The sequence below is a fragment of the Cupressus sempervirens genome, chromosome 8 (assembly GCF_028749045.1).
Source record: "Cupressus sempervirens isolate cs-2001-9-10 chromosome 8, ASM2874904v1, whole genome shotgun sequence".
NCBI lineage: Eukaryota > Viridiplantae > Streptophyta > Pinopsida > Cupressales > Cupressaceae > Cupressus > Cupressus sempervirens.
The window spans coordinates 465162445-465187612 of NC_143125.1; the positions used below are offsets into that span (position 1 = coordinate 465162445).

Sequence of the window (25168 nt, forward strand, 5' to 3'; positions counted from 1 at the left end):
AGTTCATCAGAAACATCACTATAATTTTTCACACATTTTCCTTTTCCTTTCTTACTAAGAACTAATTATGATTTAAAAGCATATTCAACAGTGATAGGGGTGAAATTATCAAAATTTGACATTTCAAAAGTAGTAAGCCTACCAATCACACCTTCTAAAGTAAGGTTATTACAAGGAGTACATATCAATTCTTGTATTATATAAACCCTAATAGCATAAATAAGAAGTAGAGTTCTCAATACATTGTTGATCACAGTCTCATCATCAATCTTTCTATTTGCTCCTCTTATGAGATTAACAACCTCTTTGATTCTTCCACAATACTAGACAATATTATCACCTTCTATCATTCTCATTTCATCAAACTTACCTTTCAAGCTTTTTGATTTTTCCCTCAAGACATTTTTGTCTCCTCCATAGATGGTATGTAGTGTATCATAAATTTCTTTGGCATTTTTGCAATCTTTTATGTCATCAAACTTAGTGTAGCTTAGGGCAGACTCAATCTCCAACATAGTCTAGTTGTGTTCTTTCTTCTCTTTCAGTTGTTGAGCTATCATAGGAAGAACTATTATCTCCACATATGCATTATCCACAAAGTGTATTGCACCATCTCCAATTCCTACCAGATACAGCCTCATCAAAATTTTCCATGCAAGGAAGTTCTCTTTGTTCAACCTTGGCACCTTATTTTTGTACATCTTGATCTTTAGCTTCAAGTACCTTCAAAAATTTCTCTACAAGCACCAAAGCTCTAATACCAATTGTTAGAATGATTTATAATAACTGAGAGGGGGGGTGAATCAATTATCCAAGGTAATTCTAAAAATTCAACAATTAAACACTTTAACTACTTCAGATCTAAGCATCTATTAGCTTGACCTCTATAGCATATTATCAATAACATTAACTAGCAGTTATTTTTCCTAATTATAACATACTTGTAGAAATAAAAATATTAACAATAAATCATCACAAATAAAATCCACACAAGTTGACATTGGGATTTTACATGGAAACCCAATTTGGGAATAAACACCAGTAACATGTCACCAATCTTTCACTCTTCTAAAGTGAGCTCTTTTAGGAGCAAACCCTAATAAAGGTTACAAAACACACTATCAAAGGTGACCTTGTTATGGGATTTAATCACCCTATTAGGAGTGGCCTTGTTAGAGGACTTTAGAACATTCCATTAGAATTCCATCTTGATTAAGGGATTTATATATGATTGTTAGGTCAACCTTGATTAAAGGATTTCAATATTGGTACAATGGTTAGAAAGTAACAATAGGTTTGATCTGACTAATACAATTCACTTTTCCAATATAGATCACAATTCAACTCACATGTTGATCCACTGATTGGCTTCCATTGTCATATATGTCTCTAATTCACTTGGCAAACCTTCAAGCAATCACTCTTGACCTCTTCACAATACTTCTCATCTTCCTGCTTAAGTTCACCAATCAATAGCATCAATAACTACTCCAACCTTGTTAAGTTAGCCCTTGCATCTCCTTAAATAGGTAATTTAGATCTTATTTCTCTTAAACATCACCATAGATCTTAGGTTTTTGATTTGATTCAACACATACAATGAATCTTTCCACCTTCTTGATCATCCTCTTCTTTTCTAGAAACTTCTCTTTTAAATTAATCCATTTATCACTCACCTAACCCTATCATTGCATTAAATTTTCTAGGTCATCCATCCTTATCTTCAACACGCTTTACAAGTTTCAAGAAATTAACTATATCAGTTGGAAATCATTATTTCCTCATAAATTGTTAAATGTCCCTCGACCAACATTGTGTTCTAACACTCGATCATCACTAGATTACTAGGTCACTATTATCCTTTATGTTTAGAACATAAACTAATTCTCAATCGACACTACTTCTTCTCAGCACATACTAGCACTCTGTCGACACTAGCATCACTTGGCATACACTTCAAGTTCCTTAATCTTCTGCTCTTTTGCTCAGTCAAGCCTATGGATTTGGTCATTCTTTGATCACTGCTTCAAGGCTTCAATACAATTGTCTACCTTACTTGTAGCATGATTTAAACAATCACTTTATCTTTTCAAAGTCTAACTAATCAAGTGCCCATTGTAGTTTCCTCATAACTCAAACTTTCCTCTATGTGTTATTGTTATGTCTCTTCTCAAATCCTCTTAATCAATCATCTAGATATGGCACTCTAATCAGATAGAAAACTATCTTAGAAATTAGGTTTGACATCAATGATAATATAACAATTGTTCCAATTGTAGTTTCCAACACCAAGTTATTGTTAAAAGGAGATGGAACCATGATCCATATAGGCATCCTTTTATCCTTGTAAATCTAATAGGACATCATTCGCCTAGTTTGGGGATTATGTAATTGTCATTTCTTTTTATGGTTTGATCAGCGATTCTAGTGTATAAAATTATTTGTTCATAATCTGGATATTTGTATTTTCATATAAATTGTCTATGATATTTGTTTGGTATATTTATATAAGAATATATGGGTGCACACATATATACCTATATAAATATACATTGTTACATAGTTAATTTATTTAACTATTTGTGTACATACTATAAATTATTTGTGAGTGATTTATTTATACACTTCAATATAAAGAGAAATATATATGAATATAAAAATAAATACATTAAAAGGGATAAAATAAAAAGCATAAGTATTTAGAAGAGGTAAAACATGCATTCAAGAGAAAAAGGTAATATGTGTTACCCATGTGGAAGAATGTGAGATCAAAACATAAATACAATAATTGGCATTAAAACATGGGTTATAAAGCACTAAAGAGGGAATTTGCATTATTTTTGGACCATTTATTCATTATATACCCCTAAAATGGCCTTAATTTACCCCTAATATGCCTAAATAGCTTGCAAAATGGTAGTTAATTATCTAAACTAAGGAAATTTTGGATTTTGAAATTTCTTTTATTTAAAAGGGTGGTGTATTTTCCCTTAAAAGGGTATGAAATCTATTCGATAACATAAATAAGTGGTGTCGCCCATTAATGGGCTCGGTAGGGCTAATCCTAATCTGAATAGGGAAAAGGTATGTTAGACACCACTGGAGGAAGGATGGGTTAAAATAAACTTTGATGGGGCTGCTAGAGGGAATCTTGGGGTCTCAGGGTGTGCTTGTATAGCGAGAGATCATAAGGGAAATGCTCTTTCCTTTGTGGCCAAATGAATAAGCAATGGCATGAATAATGTGGAAAATTCTTATGCAGCAAAAGAGGCTCTAGCTTTAGGAGCTAAACTGGGCATTCGAAGAGTCCATCTTGAAGAGGACTCAGAGATAATCATTAATGGAATTAAGAAAGGGAAGTTGGAAGCATGGCAACTCAACAAATACATTTAGTAGATTAGAGGACTGTTAATGGAATTTGAAGATTTTAAGGTTTTCCATACTTATCGAGAAGCAAATAGGGTGGCGAACAAGTTAGCCAATATGGGCATGAATACAGCTTTGAGGATTCATAATGAAATATATGAAGACCTTAGACTTCTCATTTTAGATTGAAGAGAGGAATTTTTATTAAGAGGCAAAAATACAAAATACAACATCCTTGTTGATTATTTGGGGAATGCAACTTTCATCAAGACTCCATCCCCCAATGGCATTCATCAATTTATGGTATGTAGAGAGCACAATCTCCAGCGTGTGTCAGATTATGAAATCATTTTTTGGCACCCCGGCATATGCTTGCTTCTAGAGTGTTTGAAGCAAGTTAATATAAGGAGGAAAGACAGGGCAATACATAGAGTTTTATACTCGGAAAGCAAAGATGGAGGAAAATTTTGTGCTAGGATCAAAGAACCAGACACAAACTTACGAAGGAAAGATTATAGACTGGCGTTTGAAGAACATTTTCATGTTTGATGATCCAAATTTCTTGGAGGGCATATAGCAGATGTATGGTTTGGAGTACCTGGATGATTATTGGAAGCAACACTCAAATTTGGATGTGGCCTCCCTTTTTGTGGAATTGGCACTGATAGTGGGAAAATTGAAGGATGAAGTATGTCAGGTCATGGTAGCTTGTGTCAACCCACAGTGGCTGCTAGGGTTGGAAGAGATAGTGGAACATGATGTGTTGGGTGTGGGTGTAGAGATGGGACAAGCATCATGGAGATTGATTGGAGGCGGGGAGTCTTCTGTACAACCCCTGGTAGTTTGGTCTTCAATGAGTCCAAAAGGGATGCACATCCCCAAGGCAGAACAAGGATGGAGGAAGATAGTGGACTTCTTGCAGAGGAGGATTTGGGTGTCGGCTGAGGAAAAGTGTGGTTTCAAGAAGGAAACATTGTGTAAGAGAGTGTTTGCTCCAAGACAACCCCTGTGACATCATCTCATGAGGAAGAATCACAAGGAAGGGGGTGAATCCACAGAAAAAGAGCATGTGGGTGGATAATTCATTATTAGAAGAGGAGGGAGATAGTAGCAGGAAGCATCATCGAGTTCTATAGGGGACGTCAAGGCCAACATTTGTGTTGGGCAATCGATCCACTCCAACCTTCATATAGGCGGAGGTGACTCATTCCTTCAAGGACTAGCCATAGGATGCTGGTGGCAATGGATGGTGTCAGCTCTCTAGGCACCTGTATGTTTTTGTTTTGGGTAGTTTAGTGGGTTTGGGAAAATAGTGTTTGTGGCAGGGTGTTAATGCTCTATTTATTTTTGTATAAAAAAATATATGTATGGACTTGGGGATGGGTAGATATATGTTAGTAAGGTCTTTGGCCAAACGTTGCATATGGAAATATTGTAATTCTTCTCTTTAATATCAATACAAAATCATAATGTTACCTATCAAATATGTGTGTGTGTGTGTGTGTGTGTGTGTGTGTGTGTGTGTGTGTGTGTGTGTGGCGTAAAATGTAAATGTGAAAGGGGATGAAGGCTGAAAGGTAGAAGAGGGTTTGGTTGTACTTTTATGAATATTTTTATGGAGAAAAATTAATGATATGTGAGGGAAATTTTATGAGTATAATTCTTTAAGGAATTGTAAGTATATTTACTTTTAGAGAGAGTTATGTGTGAGAGTTTAATTGGATGAGAGAGAGAGAGAGAGAGAGAGAGAGAGAGAGAGAGAGAGAGAGAGAGAGAGAGAGAGAGAGAGAGAGAGAGAGAGAGACTTAATTTTGTGGAATTGATTATTCTTCTACCATGGAGGTTTGTGAAATTGGAGTGGTTTTGAATGATGCATCTCAAATGGATTTATTTTACTCTATTTGTCTCCTTGCTCCTGCTTCCACTAAATCTTCATAGGACTTGAGGTATAGATTGAACTTATTAACTACATTATTTATCTGACAAAAATATGTCTATTTATATGTTTCTCATGATGTATTATATTTTCATATTCGATTCCTATAGTTATTTATAGGTTTTGAGTTCCTTTTTGTGAAAATAAATATGTATTTTCCTATGGTATTTAGTCATTAGTTTTTGGAGATACATTATCTTATGTTAGAGGGTTGTTGGTGACTAGAGGAAAGGAATATTGTATTGTGATATCTTCTGTATGTTCTTATCTATGCTTTCTTTTACATACTAAATATTTTTATTATAAAGTTTTGGAAATATATTTGCTTGATTTAGGGGATTTTAACCAGTTGACCTCTTACTTGGATTTTCATGTTCCCAATTGTTGTTTAAGACACCAGAGGTGTGTCAAATTGTTACTTGATTTATTTTGATGATTGTAAAGATATATGATTATAGACATTGTCCCTTATGATTTATTTATGTATTGTAACACTTATATGATGAGTTGGGGTCTTGTTTAAACTAGGGGTATGGGACCCTAGGAATTTTGTTCCCTAGACTCTTATATGGTTTTGACTTTGGATTTGTGAGTAGGGTAGACTCCCTAGGTGAGTGGTGCACCATAGGTTTTGGGTCCTAGAAGTGACTGCCAAAGGATCCTATGTGTTAGAGACCAAGGTCTTGTGTAGGCTGGCTCTACATGTGAGATTTTGTAATCAATTAGAAATATTAACAAAATTAATGGGGTGTGGAGGTTTGGGAATTCACATTAATTAAGAAAATAAGGATGTGTTGTTTGAGTACTTGGAGAGAAGATGTTCTATGCATTAGGATAGTCTTTGACCTAGGCAAATGATCCCAACACTACACGATCGTACATATCTTGTTGGATTACTCGAGGAGAAGACATTATGTGTGGGAAAATGGTCTTTGGCTCAAGGGAAGGATCCCAACACTATATAAATGTACGATGACACTCACCTAGATGTGGTTGAACCCCTCACTCTACTTTTACCTTTCATTGTTCATTTTCTTTGTGATTTTATTTTGGGCATTATACTTTGTGTGGCTTTATATTACCCTTGCACTTCAATTTTAAGGTTTAAGCCTTAGATTACCTTAGACCCTATGTGGATCATGCTCTTATCTCCTTGCTCAAGTGAGTGGGATATTTATGGAACCACATGGTTGAGTGGCAAAATAATTTTGAGCTATTGTTCGAGTTTTCATGGATGGCTTTATATGGATCCTTGTTGGGTAGTGGTTGAAGATTGGTTATTGAAATCCATTTATGGCATTTCATTGAAAGAAATCTATTTAATATTGTAATGTAAAATCTTGAAGAAAGTATAAGTCATATGTATATGTATCATGAAACGAAAATCTATCTCTAGGAGAAATTAAGGGATATGTGGATATATTGTATTATGTCAAAGGATGAATGAAGTTATACCACAACATTCTATACTCCTTGTATATAGGTAAATGTATGATGCACCATATACTCTTCATAATTTTATGGAATGAAATATCTAAGTAATTAGTAAATAGAAGATGAATTCGTTTACATGTATGGTTGATGATTTTATTCTATTTCATGCATGCTTATTGCAAGTTAGGTAGATGCATTTAATTATATGGATTATAACATTAGTCCCTGATTTGGAAATGAATATTAGAATGGATAAGGCATAAAATTGTAAGTATATGTAAAATTAATATATGGATCAACTTTAGTACTAAGTATGAATGTTAGAAAGGAAATTAAGTAATATTTTTTAAGGGAAACTATTAGGGATCAACACATATGATCCAACAGAGCTTATTAAGAAGTTGTGTTCAAAAGAAATTTATTCACCAAACTTAATAAAATTTAGACTTATCCTTTCTTGTTGCCTCGAGGGGCATTACATTACTATTTAACATATACTATATTTGACTATCTTTGTAAATCAATGTATATTGCAAATTTAAATTGAAAAGTTTTACACAAAAAATTATTTGTATGTTAGATTGCACATGTATGTTGTCATATACCACTAAAGTGGGGGATAAATGTATCATCCTAAACCGCATGAATTCTAATCCTTATTTTTTTATGATAAGAAATTAATTTTATTAAATTTGATTTGTAATTGAATTTATTACTTACTTTTAAAACAATAAATGTATTTCTTATTTCTTATTTCTTATTTTATTTTTAAAAAACATTATAGTGACTCTAATTTATTAATGAATAAAGAGGTTAAAATTTATATTTTTTATTATTAGAAATAGAGTAATAACAAAGTTTACAATATAATAAAAACCAGGGAGGCCATGCCTCAACACCAAAAGACATGTTACTGTTCTAGAGTGTTATGAACATAAAGGAGAAAGAATTTAACCTGGAGGACTGCCCACGAACTATGCATCAAAGATAGCACCATATACAAAAGGGGAGAGTTGAGAATCAAAAAAGTAGAGCAGTAGAAAATCAATGAAGAACACCCTCATGCCCATGTGGTCCAAATGAGGAGGTCTTCCATCCAAGTGATAGTCTTCCTCTCCTGAATCTAAGCAAGAAAATCAATCTTGGCGAATGGGGGTTCCCTATTATCTTTAATCTCATTTGCCATCTTAGTAAGGGCATCCACAAATGTGGAGATGCTACCCATTTTTTTTCTTCATTCATAACCATCCTTCATCTCATAAATGAACATGGAGGCATGTTCGTCTTTCAGAGTTCGTAAGAGCTTATTCTTTTCAACATCCATGTTACAAGATACTGCATAGCAATTTTAGAAAAAGTGAGTCTAGAAAAAGACTCAGTAAGAACTCTGGAGTTACCCTGAAATTTATCTTCATTTCTAATCTTCCAGATATAACAAAGACTATTAGAAGAAAGAATAAACCAAAATAAATTGGAGTCTTTCTTAAGCCCGTGTATATAACCAATGATAATTTCCATGATATTGATATGATTCAGAATGTGGATGCCAAACATTAGTCATATTTCTTTAGCAATAGAATAATCAAAGAGAATATGCCTAGAAGTATCAGGCATTCTACAATTGCTACAACTCAAGATTAGTAAGATCCCTTCTAATAGGAAGCCTATCAAGCATCATAAGCCATTTAAAATACTTAATCTTCATAGCAACTGGGATTTTCCACAGCCGATTAAAGTATTTCTACCAAAAATCAAGTCAAAATACAATAAAGTGTTAATATGTCTAATAATAGAATCATCATAAGCAAGGACAGTATAGATATGATAAGCCTTAATTTTAGAGAGAAGAGCACTATTAATCCATTTAAAAGAAAGAAACCTATGAGAGTCAATAGAATGGTCCTTAGGAAGGTAAAGAACCTGGCAAGCATTAGCTATCATATTATAAGTTTTCTTTTGAGAGCGAGGGGGGTAAAAGTTGGAGCTAAGAGTCTCCCAGCTAATAAGTTCATCATGCTCTAGAATGTCAATGAGGTAGGAGATACCTTTCTTGGCCCAGGATTTGGTTGAGCAGCCCTACATAAGGGCTAAGGGTTTGGACAAGTGAGAAAGATTCCATCAAGTCAATCTTTCACTATGCACAAGATTACTGATGCAGACACTAGTGTTGACCAAATACTTCCTAACATGCTCCAGAGCTTTCCAGATAGATTTTAAGACACAAAAACCTTGGACGAAAAGTAGAAATCACCAGCAACCAAGTCACTGAAGGATAGGGACTTCCAAGACTTAGCATATTTGGGGACACCACGCTCAATATTGCTTCTAATCAACACCGTCGACGATTCTTGCCCATCCAAGGCACGAAAGATATGTTTGACAGTGAGGGCAATACCTTGAGTCTTGAGGTCCTTAAGTCCAAGGCCACCAAGCTTCTTATCAACATGACACCAATCCCACTTAACAATGTGCATCTTTTAATTCCCCTTACCATCAGACCACAAGAAATTTCTTGTAGCTTTGTGAATTTCAAGAATTGGATAGCTGCTTAACATTGAGATAGAAGAGTAGGATATATTATAGGAGGAATGGATCTTTTGAAAACATTGAACCTTGTCGGCCAAGGAGAGAAAACTGTTGTTCCATTTAATTAGCTTTTTATCAATCTTTTCCCTCACCCATATCCACATTTCTTTAAGGGGTGGAGCAGGGGTGATCCTTCCAGCCAAGAAAGATGGACTTAGACTAGGAAATATGAGCACCAGAAATCTTGCCAAAGATTTGGATTTTTAATGAATAACCTCAAGATTGTGTTTGGTGAGATCAAGGAAAAGAGCAATATCATCAACAAACTCAATATTCAACATATCAGATCCATCAAGGAGGTTCACTCCATTAACCCTAGGGGAGAGAGAGTTATCTCTTAGCAAATAGAAGAGGGCATCCGAAGTAATAACAAAAATGGTAGGGGCCAAAGCGAAGCTTTTCCTAATAGATCACCCAAGCATGAATGAGGGAGGAAGGGTGCCATTGATATCAGTTTTGAGCATAAGCATCTTTAAGAAAAATACTAACAAAATTACAAATTTCCACAAGAAAGCCAAATGCCTCAAGCATCATAATAATAAAATCCCATTCAACTCTATCATAGGCTTTTTCAAAGTCGAGAAAGAACATAGTAGTGTCCTGACCAGAGGTCCTAGACCATTTTGTAGCCTCCCAGCTAGTAATAAGGTTCTCAAGAATGTACCTTCTTGTTATTAACCTAGACTGGGTGGAGCAGATGAATTAGGGAAAAAAATTCTCAAGGCGGAGCGCCAAAATTTTGGCATGAATTTTATAAGAAACATTAAGAAGGGTAGTCGATCTCTAGTTCTTAAAAAGACTTTTGTCACCATCCTTAGGTATAAGTTTAATGGTGCCCCTATTGATGGTATCACCTAGGGAACCAGACTCAAGAGCTTCAAAGTAACCTCAAGTAAATATTTACAAATTCGGTCCAGGTTGGCCTTATAGAATTCCACAGGTAGGTCATCGAGGCCCGGGGCCTTATCATCTGTAAGGGATCTAATAGCCTTCTTAATTTTCTCAATAGATATCCAATGTTTTAAAAAGGATGAATCCTCCTCCAAGACCCTACGGGGGATAATGTGTCTACATATGTCCCTCATGGATTTGGCATCCTCACAATCCTCCGAGGTGAATTCTTATAAAAGAGGGAAAAAGCATCTTTTATATTGTCAAGATTCAAAGTTTCCTTATTGTCCAAAATCACCCTACCAATTTTCTCTTTATTCTACTTTTTCTTGAACATATTGAAGAAAAACTTAAAACCCTTGTCTCCAAATTGTAACCAATGAGCACGGAAACTAATCATGGCCCCCTTGATTTTAACTTGTTGGTGGCACCTAAGGGAATCCCTAGCACGAACCACTTAAGCAACAAGATAATTGTCATTGGGATTGCTTTGGATTTCAATTTCAGTGGAGTGGAGTTTGTTTGAAAGGGCTTTTTCCACAAATCTATATCGTCTTTAGCCTTTTTTACCAATGGTTTGCAAAAGCTTCTACCAAGAAGGAACATTATAGTTCAACCTGTTAATGTGTGAGGGAAGATTCTTGTTATTCTTGTTCAAGATTGTAATAAGGTTGATAGTAGCAAAAACATCAGGGTCACTAAGCAAACAAGTATTAAGCAGAAATTTGTTGCCCATAGGCCTAGTAGGGGTTAAGGAATTGCCAAACCTGGATGAGTAATGATGGGGTGGCAATCAAAGAGAGAGATCGGCCAAACAACAATAGTATTGCCCTGCTCATCGAGCAAAAAGGAAAAATAGTCCTTATTAGCATAGAACCAGTCCAACCTAGAGTAAATCTTATTAGTCCCTTGTTGATAATTCCACCAAGTAAGGAGATCAAATAAATTCTTTCCATGTTTCAATCTATCCCATTGAAGCTTCTTAGAGCCCTTCCACTCAACAATGAGCCCTCTCATCTTATCCTCTTGATACTAAATCATGATAAAATCCACACCAATAAACCAAGGGATGTCAACAAGAGAAGCCAACTAGTTCCAGAGGGTGGATCTTTCCTTATAGTCACTTGGAGTGTAAATAGAGAACTCCAACAATGTTACCATTAATATTAACAATAATCCAAATAGCCCTATTACAGGGGTAAATGCCCTTAGCAGAAATGTGATTACTCTGCTTGGGATTAAGAAGCAAACCAACCCCACCTTTGCACCTGGGATGATCAGAGAAGACCTTAAAAGAGTCCTTCCCAATGAAGTCAAGGTTCACCTGAAGGGTGAAGTTGGTAGCTTTAAGCTCTTGCACCATAAAAAATCAACATCTTTATGGGAATTCAAAAACCATTTAATCATTTGCTTCTTGTCCAGAGACTCCAGAGCTCTAATGTTCCAAGATATGCACTTCATTAAGAATAGAAGAAAATTAAGAACTCTAGGTAGCCTAATCTTGTTGGAACATTTGGTGAGGCCTTTCAAATCCCCAATTTTCTTTCTATTCATAGGGCCTTTGTTTTTTCATCCCAAAGGTCTACCTCGCCTTTTAGGCTTGGCAGTTCCATCAATGAAATCACCTTCCTCTTCACCATAGCCCAAATCCTTAGTGGTTTGCGTTGTTGGGGGTTCCCACAATTCCAGTCCAAGGCAATTGTGAATCTTGACAAAATGAGAAACACAAGTTCCTGCCAACTCCACTAGGGTTAGCAACAATGACCTCGATAACACAATTATCATCAAGTTCTTTAAGCACTTTGGGGGGTAAGCTCATGGTGGAGTCAACAATGGTCTCAACGTAGGGAGGTTCTAGTAAGAAATCGAGCCATACCAGAATTTGGTGACACGGATCTAAGAGGATTCCTCATGAAGCCACTAATATAAGAGGATTCCTCATAGAGCCACCTCTCACCCTAAGATCACTACTAGCCCAATTAGAGCCCTCGAAGCTTTTAATGATGGACTTCACCAAAGAATTATTAGTTTTCAGAGCCGAGGAATTGGCCATATCAATATCAACTGAAGGAGAAACATAATTGTCATGAGTAGGGGGAAACATTTTGGTTGGCAGTCCTAATTTTTTTAATGGCAAGTTGTTGAGCATTTTTCCTTCTACGTTTATTGGATTTGTGGAAGACAAGTTGGAATCCATCATGTTGATCACTCTCCAATTGTTCAAGAGCATCACCATTTGGAGAGTTGGGGAGAGGTACGATAGAAAATTGTTCAACATTAGGGCAAGTAGCAAAGATGGGAGCCTTTGTTTAAATTCTTCGTAGAGTTCATACTAATTTCCACGAAGTAACCCTCAAGGGTAGTGGATTTCTTAGGGGGGTTTGAGGTAACACTTTTTTGTTTGAGAATCAGACAATCCTTATGGACATGGCTCTCTTTTTGCAGAGAAAGCATGTGTTTAGGTCGTCGAGGATTTCAATAGGACAAGAGAATAAATCCCCCAAAATATTAAGGTTAAGGGAGCTAGGGATGTCAATCCTAGGTTTAATTGAGATGAGAATCCTAGCATCCAGATGAGGGACAAGTCTAGAAGAATCATCTATCCAAATGACTACCAATTGGTTCCACAATTTGGGGAATGAAGTGCCACAGAAAGTGCAGAACGTTTTTTAGCAAAATACACCTAAGGCACAATAATGCTAGAATTTCTTCATGATTAGCTTCTAGAGTCCAACTTAGGGCACGAAAGGAAGTCTTCCTAACAGACCAATATTGTCTTTTAAGAACAACACCCTAAGTTTCATGGTTGTTAAAAAATATAACAAATAAACCCTTGTGTATTTGTCGACAAAAAGAGATACAAAACCCTAGCTTTAAATTCCATAAATTATAAAACCAATCACCCATGAATTTTCAAGCAAGGCCTTTATCAATGTCAACAGAAGCAAAGAAGATAGCAATATCTTTAAGCATATTTTTTTCCAAAGCAATTTCATTAATCATAGAATCATTACGCGAAACTGAGATAGAGCAAAGAGCAATGCTAGAGTTCATACCTTATGGATTGGAACCTCCATCTCCACAAGAAGAAATAAACCTACCGTCAACTGACACCGCCAGAGTAGCCCTAGATACAGCCTTGCTAAAGGACTTTTTGGTTTGAGAGGACAAGGGAGGGGAAACATTAGGCAAGCCATGCACAACGAATGCGCCATCCGACTCTAGCTATATATATATATATATATATATATATATATATATATATATATATATATATATATATATATATATATATATATATATATATATATATATATAGCAATGTAATAATTAAGAAATATTGAACATTAATTTCATTTTTTATATGTTATATTTGTAATACAATTATAGAAAATCTGATTTAATTTGATTCTCACTATTTACTTGTTTTAAAATATTTCAATAGCATTAATATATTATTTATTTTTAATTGAAATGTAAGAACTCAAATTCAAGAATATTGTATAATTTGAAACAATATATGCTATTTTAAAAATATTTTTTTTTTCATTATAGAAATAATTATAATATTTATTTTTTTTAAGTATAAGTTCATTTAGTGGAAGAGTTAAGATTTATGTCATGGGTAGGGTTATGGTTGGGTTTAGAGTTTATGTTATCATCCTATTTAGGATTAGGGTTTAACCCTTCGATCACGATTAAGATTATAGTTAAGCTTAGGGTTAGGGTTATCAATAAGGTTTAGTATAAGATTATAGTTAAGCGATTATTTCATGGTTATTACTATGGTTAGGGTTAGGATTTTTATTAAGGCTAGGGTTATGCTTACAATTGACATTAGACTTAGCATTTGGTCAAAGTTATGGTATTTATTATTGTTAAGAGCTAGGATAATGATTTAGATCTATGTCATGATTACACTTGAGTTGTGTTTAAATTTTGGGTTATGCCCTTTTGTAGGATTAGGATTGTGGTTATTGGCAATTGAGCATTGATTAAATAGCCATCTAACTATTCTTATTAATTGCACAAATATATGCAACATAATATACCAAAAAAATTGTATCTCTAACCAATTTTCAATGTCTCTTCAGTGTACTCATTGCTACCTAATAAGGTGTGATTCTTAGTGACATTATAACATGTAATAGAAAGACAATTTCATTATATATGTTTCAAAAGTTTGTTTGAACTTTTTTTATTAAGACCCAATTCTTCAAAATATTTTATCCAATTTTCAAACTATGAATTAAACCTTTGATATGATCTTATATTTATGTTTAATTCTTGAATAAGAAATAATATGTTGTTAATAGTTGTATAACTGGAAAACAAAATATTGCTTATTAGTAAAATTTAAAGGAAAATATTTAATAGTTCTTGTAAATCCTCAAACCAAATTCTTAAAAAATAATTCCTGCCCATAAGTCAACATCTTAAACTTAATTTTGGGGACAGTGGATAAACCGATCCAAGTGAAGATGATTAATCTATTATGTGGAAATTCACATATGATTAATCTATTATGTGGAAATTCACATTCACTTGTATACAAAATTGCGGGTGAGGGGCAAGGCGTAGTTTAGTATACGAACCATATGTCACATAAAATGAAATGCATCGTTTCCACGTACACAAACCAAAATACAACTGTAATAAAATTCTATAATTACAAAAGTTTTGCATATACACGCTGCAACCCGTATGCTCCTAAGGACTCCATGAATCTAATATGTGCAAACAGCCATTATAGAAGATAAGCCCTTGCTGACAGATGATCCTTGGTGCATGAACCTACAAGACACTCAAACATAATATTGTCTTTGAATCGAGATAAAATCAAGAGGAATCTGCTCTGCATGTGATTTGTATTGAATTTTTCAAAATAAGCCTCGTCGCTGATGTGCACAAATTTACAGTGTAAATAACCACTATTTTTCGAAGAAAAGAATGTCGACGGTGATTACTATAATTCCTCCTAGCACATTCAAGTTTACCTTGTCACATCTCTTCCACTTCGGTTCTCAATGTATGGAACAACAATATCAACTGTACACAGATACATGGCATCCACAGATGTAACATATTTATCCAAGGATTTTAAATGTTGACAGTTATACATGTAGAGGCACCACTGTAATGATAGACTCCTACCAAAGATGTGGCAAGCTCATATAGCTGAGGTCGATGTGAAACCACTATGTATTGAGCAGAAGTTTGATTCTAAAGTTTGCAAAATGCAAAAATGGTCAGTGAAAGCACGCACAACTTGTTTGTAACAAATGCAAAAAGTATTCCATTGAAATGCATGTGGAACAGAGGTGGAATCACCTTGATATATTCTGCAACAAGCTGGGCATTTTTTGTATCCAGAGCAGCATCAATCTCGTCAAAGAAATAGAATGGTGAAGGAAACATTGTTTGCAAACTGAAGGAAAGGGCTAAAGATGCCAGGGCTTGTTGTCCACCAGATAGAAAGTTGAAGTTGCGCCACTTATGTCTATCTGGACGGACTGATGGCAACTAATCATCTAGCGTGTTTTATACAGTTGCAAAATGAGCCATATAATAATTTCAAATTAGATCCTTACCTTGTAGATTCACTCCATCACAGAACAGTAAACATTTTTCATCTGTGAAGGAGAGATATGCATCTCCATGTTGTGTAAGACTTCGATATATATATGACAGCGTGTTGTTCAGCTACAGAAAAAACATTGTTAGTATGGAACATAAAATGAATGCAGTTGAAGCATCCATTGTCACTAACCTTCTTAATAGATTCTCGAAAAACATGAAACCTCTCATTTTCTAGCTTTTCCTTGTGACTTCGGTGTGACTCAATCAACTGACTAAGCCGATCAAGTTCCTTCAAGAAGTAAGATTCATTCTTTCTGTATTTGACATCTTCTTCTAGAACATCTGCACAAATGCTCCTGGTAAAATAGGTACATGTGAGAAACGGTGAATAGGATATTTATAAATGATGTGAAGACCATTTGAAAGTATCCTAGTCATGTGACCATTCACCATAATCCATGAAATAAAGTTCTATAGAAATGCTAAATCAAATATTGCCTTCTGATTTCATTCAAGGACATCTCCTCTTGGGCCAAGACCAAGCCTTCCTCATCTTCACCTTCACTTGCAAGTGCTTGCAAAGAAGATGGACTAGAAGGCTCATGACATACTTTTTTGCAGAATTGGGGATCACAACCATCTCTCAATGCAAAAAGGACCTTTCCTAATTGTTCCTCTGTTGTTGTTTCAGATGCTATCAACCCATTCAACTCATTCTTTTTGCAAACCTATCACATATTTCAATTTATAAGGTTTCATTTTTAAGAAAATAAGAACTAAATCTGTAAAATAACACCATTGCAAATTTCATATTGGTTAAGTAAAACAAGTACCAGAATTACCTCCATTGACCTCAGTTTCTTCTCTTCTTTCCCATGCTCCACAATCTTTGTTTCAATTCCAGCAATGTTTGATTCTGCTCTTTCCATATCTGACTTTCTGCATGTATAGTTCCAGATTTGAATTATACATCACATCTAAAGTGTAAACCATATCTTAGAAGACTAACTAATTTTGCCAGTAAAATAATATAGACTGATATCATTTGAACATGGCAGTGACTCGCCTTAAAGACTTCTCAAGTCCTGCTTGTTGAACTTGCTCCTTAACATGTAGAAAATTCTCTCTTTGTGATGCAAGGGCTGATAACTTTTCTGAGAGTGATAGCATATACTTATCTCTAGATCTTAATGCTTCTAACTGATTTTTTAATATCTTTATAGAAGATACATTCTTCCTGATCTCACTAGTACATGATTTAATTTCATCCTCAAGTTGCCTAATTCTTTCATTTACTTCGAACAGTTGAGGATTACATGACAGAAATTTTTCAGATGCTTCCATTTTGGCTTTTAGATTCTTTCTCTTCTGTTCAAACTCTTCAATTTCATTTTGAAGTTTGTGATCAACACAAACATCTTTAATTGTCTTCTGGATGGTATGTAGTTCAATTTGCTGCTTTTCAAGCTTCATTCTAATAGATGCTGCATTAGAATTCTTATGAAACTTTGTACTTTTGTCTATTTTCTGAATTTGGTCAGAAAATTCTTGTTCTTGAGATTTCAATACTTCCAATTTGGTTAGCAGCATTGTTAGACTTGCCTCCAATTCATCTTTCAGTTTAATCTTCATTTTTATGGCCTCCTCCCATATCAAGATGTTGTTTGATTCATTTTGGTTAGAAATATCATTGATAGTTTTAAATGCTACTCTCCCTCTGAGGCCCTGGCTTGCAGAAATCACTTCACCATCCTGCAAAAGATCAACCGAAACTTCATTCATAGTTTTCCAAACTACAAACATAGTTGAAAAATCTCAAATTCCTAATAAAATTGAAATCAGGTGAAGGTTATTCAAATATAAAAATATATATACATTCAAAAATGATAAATATATACATTTAGACAGTTAAATCAGGGAATTAGCAAGGTCTATATGTACTTTTTTGAAGATGTCCCCATCTTCTGTTACAACATTGTATGTCTCTGAGTAACTTTGCTTCCTCTTAAAGTATGAAGTAGCAGCACAAAGATCTTTTGCTGCACACCAACTTCCAAAATATTTTTGAAAGATGGGTTGATAGTTTTCTGAACACTGGAAATCTTGCAAAATTGGCCTAACATATGATCCAACTTCACAAGGATTCGGGCAGTTAAATTTCCGATGTAACTCAGATAGTATCTCGCATGTTGCAATGCCAATGTGCTTTTCCTGAAAATATGAGATAACTATATTTGCAGTGTCTCTGTCATCAACTATATATCTGCACATAAATGCAAGCGGTATATACTATCTAGTATAAAATAAATTATTTATATTTATGCTTTCAATTTCTCAAATATAACTTATAATCTACCAAACGCAATAAACTGAAGTGTCTGTCAGTAATAAAATTTTGAAATCTGCCAGATACAATAAGTTCAAATGTCAGTCAATATTAACTTATAAGGAAAGGAATTTTTGTTAGTCAGTATTAAAATTGTGATCTAGTAGCATTAAGATAATAATATTAGCAAGAATTTTCAATTAATCTTACGTAGTTGCTGGATTTGTAAGATGACACAGAATGGAGTTTGTTGCTTTTGCTAAATGGTTACTAACTGTAGCTAAATCTGTGATCCTTCCATGTAGTTTTCCTTTCAACTTTTGGGCAAGAACATTTGCTGCCTCATCTTCTTTTGACAACTTATTAGGCTGATTTTGAATGTCTTGTAACTTTTTTATCAAACGCTTCATTTCGACCTGTAGAAAATAATTTTTCTATCATAATTCTTGAAGCCTACAGTTCAATTAATCCCTTGAAAGATTTAAACACAACAGTATTCTTACTTCATTGTTGCTAATCTCTTCTCTCAGCCTAGGTATACTCTGCCCACTTAACAAATCAATTTCTTTGCGCAACAGAGACAATTTACTCTTTGTGGCTGAGAACATTCTTTCTTGGTCTTCTTCAAGTTTAAGCAGTTCTTCCAGCTCCTGCTTTGAATTTTCCATCTGAAAGTTGAATTTCTAGTATCAGAAGGTTTTACTAAGAAATCAGTTAATTTTTTGTAGTTTTGAGAAGAGAAAATATCAAGTGCTTCTTGTAAGACTTTTGCGAAGGCTACAGAAGTACAATCTTGAAATCCTTGTTTACAAGTAGACTGGTTTTCTCAGATGACAGTGATGATTGACAAAGCTGTGCCTATTCAAGACAAACTGAAGCATAGCATTGACAACATCAAGCCTAAAATTATGCAGCACAGAACATGAAAAAATTTATTGTCTATTGTTTTCAGTAGCATTTCAATTTGTTCTCGGGATGCAAATTGTTTCAATAATTCCAAATTGGATCCGGCAATTGGCTTTCAATTTGATGACTTCTCTTGAAAAAAACTATTAGAGGATTAATAAGCATGGTCATCCCCGACATGGAATGACATAACTTGCATGGCAAAAATAAATGTAAGCAAAACACTTGAGCAAATATATCCTCCTTGGGAAACAATGCCTGCATTATATTAGAAAGCAGCTAGCTATAGGTTCCTAGCTTCTGAAGCATCCTTTTAACAAAGCAAATAAAAGTTACCTCCACTGTTAACTGTGAGGCTCGTGAATTGTTGTATCTGCTCTTTTCGGTTGACATGTTTAGTTTTTCCTGCAAAGATTCAGCACAAGACATTCACACGAGTTATTCTCTTCTTTAAAATACCCTTTTTCTATAGTTGCTTGTTCCTTGGAGGAAAGTTCCTGAGAAAATTGTTGTAACTGGGAGCATTTGAATTGTGCATTTATTATATTATCATTATGGTTGTCAATATGAGAATGCCACATGCCTGCAGTCTAGTGATCTTCATGGTAAGAAGGACTTCTTGGTCAGTCAAATTGTCTGTTTGCAAGACTTTATCTTCTGGACTTAAAAGAGAGAATTTTTCCTTCTCTGCCTCTTCCTTATCCTGACAAATCTTGTGTTTCTTTCTTTCAAGCTCATTAACATTCTTAAAAAGAAAATCCAACTCATTTTGGATATCTTTCTGACGTGTCTGAAGGGTTATCTCTTCCTTCTGATAATGATCTTCCTGCAGAACAGCCTCCCTTTCAGCTTCTTTTAATTGAACCTGCAAGGGTGAAATCACAAGTTATTGATAATGAATCTTAATCCCTTCAACATCCACATAAGAAACATTCAAACTTCTATAATTTATACTGTATACCTCTTCTTTGATCATTCTGGTTCTCTGCAAATCATAATGCTTTTGGGCGCTTTTGTATTTCTTCTGACAATCTTGCAGGACCACTTTCAATTGTGTGCGCTCAAGATTCAAATTTGTCAACAACCCTTGCAAAGACTGATGAAGAATGTTAAACAAAACATACGACTTCATGCCATTTCTTCCTGTATGATATATCAAATTCATTAAAAGACAATAGAAGAAGAAATATTGTATACATTTAGTTCGCTTTGAATTTGACTGAGTTCTTGCATCCCATGTTCCTTCCGTTCTCTGCATATTTGCAGTCTTGCACGTAGAGATCTCTCTTGGTTTCTGAGAAACAGTGCCTGCTCCAGAAAAGTAAGTTGCGAGCAGGGGAAGCAACACAATTGCATTCATCTATAGATAAAGCTCATACCTTTAACTGAGAAAATTGATGCCATTTTTTTGTAAACCTGAGAATATGAGGGTATCAGAACATAGCTGGACTTTTCAATAGACTGTTCTTAATTGTCACAATGAAATGTTCATTGAGCATATTATAGCTGAGTAACCTTTACATTTGGTTATAAAAATAAAAAATTATATATGAAATTTATGAGAAAATTTAACTTGCTATGAGTATTTGTAGCACTGGGTAAAAATATTTGAACTAGATAACATACGAGGTAACAATGAGCATCCTTTAGGAAAATTTTAGCGCTTGGCAAATTTAATTTTAAAAAAAGGTTTTCAATCAATTGCATAAAACCCCTTAAAGTCTTCCATAAAAAAAAAAAATCTGCTCAATGGATTAAGATTGTGCTCACATATTCCATTTTTCAACCTCAGGGTTGAGCTGTTTCCTCTTCAATTCTATCTCACTCAAACTCTCTTGCATACAATCTAACTCAGTAGTTTGTTTGACAATTTCCTGATCAGCCTCTTTAATCTTCTCTTGGTAGTGGATGGTTCCAATCACAAGTTCAAGATGCTACAAATCCCAAATCATTAGACATGCAAAGGTCAGCAAATAGAGTGCAGTCTTAAAAGAGGGCTACCTTGGTTAGCTCTTGAGGTTCTTTAACTTTAGCAGCTACTCGATTCTGCATCACTATGAATCTGCAAAATGGTACAAAGCGGTATATATCAGAGTTTGGTTATTAGTAAGGGCTTATTTATGATAAGATAGTTTTAATTGTTAAGGATTTAAGGCTTCCACAGTTAATATAGTAGGAGGATTTTTTTGAGAAAATCTGTTATGATTTTAGTCATTTTACAGATCAACAATTTGGGATTGAACCACATAATCAATCATCGTGCTAACTGATGATTGATTGTTGCAAGTGCAGGATTGATTAATTTAACCTATTGAAGTATATCAATATGCAACGAATATTTATGATTACTTAAAACAGTAAGTGTGCTCCTTAGGAACTGATCATGAGACTACACCATTATATCATATGGAATGGCTTGGGTTGATCCCCATTTGCCAAGAATATTTTTTTACTATCCCATACTGTTCATGGGTCAAGATAATTTGTTCTCTTTAAGAACTTAATATACCACTGCATCTGTACAGCATAAAGGATGGTGTGCATTATGTCACACTGCTTTGTCTAAATAATCATTTTTTTGTATGGTGTATGATGCATCAAGATGACGTACTTCTTTCTAATATGGAATTGAAATCTCTTCTGCATCTGTATACAATGGGGAACAGAGTGGAGTGGTTCTCATGTGCCTGGAATCTTCACCATTCAATCAAGCGATAATGTGTTCAATTTGAACATTTTGGGTTGATTTTCACTGCCTTGAATAAATCTTCACCGTTATTCACCAAAAAAGTATATCATGAGACATCTATAGTCCACCCAAGTTTTTGGGACAGAAGTATTAAAGCAATATTGTAATATTTCATTTATAATGATGAATATTCTTTAATACTTTTGGTAAAAGTTGTTTTATAAGCATCTCAATTCATCTTATATTTTTAGTTGGCTCAAGAGAATATTGGGAGAAGGTTTGATTGAAATACAGAAATAGATATAGGGTGTTTGTGGAGCTTACAAAGTATAAAAGCAACACAAATCTCCTTTCAAATTGCAAGGCCAGGAGAGTTTTGAGAGTCTTACAATTGGTTCATGCAGATGTTTGTAGACCAATGAATACAACATGGGTCACTAGTGCCAGGTTTTCCTCTTGTTTAATGATTTCAGTAGGAAAATGGGTGTTTTTCAGGAAATCAAAATTCTATGCATTTTAGGAATTTCTTAAGTTCATGCCCTTAGTCAAGAAAAAGCAAGGATGTCACATCAAAAATCTTAGGTGGGAGTTCTATTCAAATGAATTCCCATATTTTTGCGCTAAACATGGTATCAAACATCAATTGACAACACCTTATACTCCACCTAAGTCACAGGACGAAATTTGAATTTCAGCAAACTTTTACCCTTTTCAAACTTCATCCAACTTTTATGATATTTAATATAATATTGAGCTGTTTAGTTTAATTATTTAGCAACTATTTTGACAATTTTGTGGATATATTACTTATATTTAAAATTAAATAAATTTACTAGCGATTTTTTTTTACCCTTGCTGAATTCCATCCAAATTTTATGATTGATCAACTTGAACTCTAATTCGAACCGTGTGACTTAATACTCCACAATAGAATCGAGTTGTTAATAAGGAACCATACTATTCCAAAGATAGCTTGGTGGATGTTGGAGAACCAGAGTGGTCCCAAAAAGTTGTGTTGTGGCAGTTGCACTACAATTCATCATCTCTCTTTAACATGGTCAATGAAGGAGAAGACCCTAGAGGAAGCTTAGTTTGGGCAGAAATCAAAGGTGAGCCATCTTAAGGTTTTCAGTTCTATTGAATATGTTTGGTTTCCAGATGCAAAGAGAAACAAACTAGTCTTGAAGAGTTAAAACTTGATACTTAGCGGGTACAATGACATTAATAAACCTAGAAGTTAACGATGTTGATTTTGATTGCTTAACATTCAATAGGGATGTTGCAGTTGATGAATAAGTTGGGCCTTTCAGTTGTCTTCCGAGATAAGGATTAGAGATTCGGGTTTTCATTTTCCACTAGCTCCGCCACAAGAGCGAATGGATTTGATCTTGAATCTCATTTTGGGCTTGTGGAATTTTCCAAGAGGTAACAATACGTGAAGATTTTTGTCAGGAGAACCTAGATCAGCATACAGATGACAGAGAGATGTATCCCAAGTCATGATGGCCATGCTGATTTAGATGGAACACTTTCTAAAAAGAGAACATAGTGGTGGGAGGAACTTATCGGCGCTGTTCAAGATGATGTAATGAACAAGGGGAGAACATCTAGAGGCAAAAGCAAGGCCACAATTAGCTCTTCTATTATGGCTAACATTCACAGAAATTACTGCCAAGGTGTAGAGGTTTGAGCACATATGCCACAATATTTTATTTCCCAATCTAAATATGCCAAAGGTTTTATCAACAAGTTCAGAATAGCAGATTGCAAAATCTTATCTACACATATGGAGGAAGGGCTGAAACTTTTAGCCAAAATAGAATAAAAGATTATTAATGAGTCAACACTCAGGAAACTAGTGGGTAGTCTTACATATCTAACAGCCACTAAGCCCAGTTTGAGTTATGGTATGAGTTACATTTCTAGATTCATGACAACCTATGTCAGCCTAAGTTGTCATGCCAAGGGAACATGTTTCCTTGCCAACAATTTTCGAGCCCTTTTTGGAGATGGCTAGGGGATGACAAAGGGGATAGCTATATAGAATTTTAAAAATTTAAATATATAGAGTAATTTTAAATACTCGTATGAAAATGTTGATAAAACTGCAGTATATAAGCTTAATGTATAACATTTCTGATAAATAACACAAATTGAGAGCTCAAATGAGATTCAAAGTCAAACAAATTGTCAAAATTCAAATGTTAATACTATGGTTCTATTAGAGTATGTCTCTAAGGCATCTCCATGTACCCTGGACATCCTCTTTTTGGGACAATTCGAGTAGGCCTAGGGCTGCATCCCGGGTAAGCTTGATGACAACACCCAAGCTAGAATATTGTGTTGCAACAAAGAGGTTGTTGAGATATATGAACGAGATACTTAACTTTGGCATTTTGTACAACAAACACAAAGATTTTAAACCAATTAGGTTCACATATCTAGATTGGGCAGGTTATGTTGATGATAGGAAATCTACTTCTAGATATGTTTTCTTAATTCAAGTGCAATCACATGGACCAGTAAGAAGCCATAGGCGGTAGCTCTTTCCTTAATAGAAGCGAAGTATTGACAATTTGTTATACCAACATGTGAGGCATGATAGAAGCGAAGTATTGACAATTTGTTATACCAACATGTGAGGCAAGATGGCTTTGAAAGATGCTTTCAAACATGCAAATGTCTCAAGTGAATGACCTCTTACTGATATCGATTCTAATTCAATGCAAGCTTCCCAAAACTCTTACAATTACCTACCAAGGATACCAAGGTCTTCAATCGAAGTCTACTCAATATTATACATAAACCAACTTATTTTTCTTAATGCTGGTCTTATCAACATAGGGGATATGCTTATTATGCAACACTAACTTGCTTCACATACAAACCCATAGTAAGGAATTTCTTCTTGAAATTAATAAATTGGGTTTATTATTGAGTGTTCTCTACTCGAGGGATCAATAAGTATCATGCAGTCATATAAAGTCCCTTCTCCCAATGCCCAAATTCCATCTAGAACCATAAAGCATGTCTTCATTAAGCAAGTACAATAAATTGATATTAATGGAATTTATTACACCTACTGCCATTTCAATAGAATTTCTCAAGTGGCCATTACTACATGCATCTTGATATCTACTCCACATAGCACTACATCTAATATTTCCCATATTTGAAGTATGTAAACTGCCTTAGCCATGATTTGTACATAAACATACCATTATCCAACATAAGTTACATAACTATAGTAATAATTACTTAATTTCCATGATAGTTTCCCTCTCGAGGTTATTGTATTGAAGAGGTCAATAAACAACATGCAGTCATGTAAAGCTCTTATCCAATAGTATAGGTAGGATTGCTACGAGTATCAGTTTACAACAATGAAATAGATTTAGTACTACAATATTCTTGTACCACTCAATGGAGTCATTCTCTCTATTGTTGTAAGCCT

The 25168-nt window shown here is 34.6% G+C and overlaps 1 protein-coding gene across 2 annotated transcripts in view; it reads right to left on the reverse strand.

Moving 5' to 3' along the window:
• Positions 1 to 14794: 14794 nt before the first annotated feature.
• The window catches only part of LOC149543250 (structural maintenance of chromosomes protein 4-like), a 45631-nt gene continuing 35257 nt past the window's right edge, over positions 14795 to 25168 (reverse strand). Inside the window, exons 5-21 of one of the 2 annotated variants that reach the window (XR_016355611.1) lie at positions 21027 to 21087; positions 20796 to 20959; positions 20405 to 20441; positions 20223 to 20333; positions 19987 to 20121; positions 19609 to 19890; positions 19362 to 19430; positions 18623 to 18787; positions 18330 to 18535; positions 17735 to 18056; positions 16860 to 17545; positions 16636 to 16732; positions 16405 to 16521; positions 15984 to 16149; positions 15805 to 15916; positions 15545 to 15726; positions 14795 to 15436 (exon numbers count right to left, since the gene is read on the reverse strand). Coding sequence is in view for 1 of the 2 variants with exons in the window: in XM_089798098.1 (XP_089654224.1) it covers positions 15314 to 15436; positions 15545 to 15726; positions 15805 to 15916; positions 15984 to 16149; positions 16292 to 16521; positions 16636 to 16732; positions 16860 to 17545; positions 17735 to 18056; positions 18330 to 18535; positions 18623 to 18787; positions 19362 to 19430; positions 19609 to 19890; positions 19987 to 20121; positions 20223 to 20333; positions 20405 to 20441; positions 20796 to 20959; positions 21027 to 21087 (3148 nt within the window). In the remaining variant the exon portion in view is untranslated. Of the gene's footprint in view, positions 15437 to 15544; positions 15727 to 15804; positions 15917 to 15983; positions 16150 to 16291; positions 16522 to 16635; positions 16733 to 16859; positions 17546 to 17734; positions 18057 to 18329; positions 18536 to 18622; positions 18788 to 19361; positions 19431 to 19608; positions 19891 to 19986; positions 20122 to 20222; positions 20334 to 20404; positions 20442 to 20795; positions 20960 to 21026; positions 21088 to 25168 lie in introns of both variants that reach the window. The other variant, XM_089798098.1, reaches the window with a different exon arrangement.